The 681-nt window shown below is 38.0% G+C and overlaps 1 protein-coding gene across 1 annotated transcript; it reads left to right on the forward strand.

Moving 5' to 3' along the window:
- On the forward strand, positions 1-681 carry LOC132519508 (eukaryotic translation initiation factor 2 subunit 3-like). The gene has a single exon (XM_060147437.1). It carries the CDS (start codon positions 3-5, stop codon positions 363-365), a length of 363 nt encoding a protein of 120 aa, XP_060003420.1. The 5' UTR covers positions 1-2; the 3' UTR covers positions 366-681.

A 681-nucleotide genomic window follows, 5' to 3' on the forward strand; every position in this document is an offset into this window, starting at 1 on the left:
GAATGGTGGGGCAGGTACTTGGTGCAGTTGGAGCTTTACCTGAGGTCTTCACAGAATTGGAAATTTCCTATTTCCTGCTTAGACGGCTTCTAGGTGTACTCACTGAAGGAGACAAGAAAGCAGCAAAAGTGCAAAAGCTGTCTAAGAATGAAGTACTTATGGTGAACATAGGATCCCTGTCGACAGAAGGAAGAGTTAGTGCAGTCAAGGCTGATTTGGGCAAAATCGTTTTGACTAATCCTGTGTGCACAGAATCAGGAGAAAAAATTGCCCTTAGCCGAAGAGTTGAGAAACACTGGCATTTAATTGGTTGGGGTCAAATAAGAAGAGGAGTGACAATCAAGCCAACAGTAGATGATGACTGAAGAATTAAATAACAGATTTGGATGAAGTCGGAATTTCTCTTAACAACCTAGGGGTATATTTTCAAAACAATAGTGAGGAATTAATTTCACAGCTCATTACCTTAGGAGTAGCTGTAAGGATATTCTCATTTTTTGGTGATGAAAATTTAACCTCTAGTACTAAAATAGGGTCTACAATAAATGTAAAAATTGGTCTAATGTTGGATTGAATCTACATTTTACCAGAAATTAATCATTCCCAAATAATGTCTAATTTATACATCAGTGCAGGTTTGAAAGGAAACTGCTACAATCAGCCTTTGCTGTAGCACACATA

The sequence above is a fragment of the Lagenorhynchus albirostris genome, chromosome 4, assembly GCF_949774975.1.
Source record: "Lagenorhynchus albirostris chromosome 4, mLagAlb1.1, whole genome shotgun sequence".
Lineage (NCBI taxonomy): Eukaryota > Metazoa > Chordata > Mammalia > Artiodactyla > Delphinidae > Lagenorhynchus > Lagenorhynchus albirostris.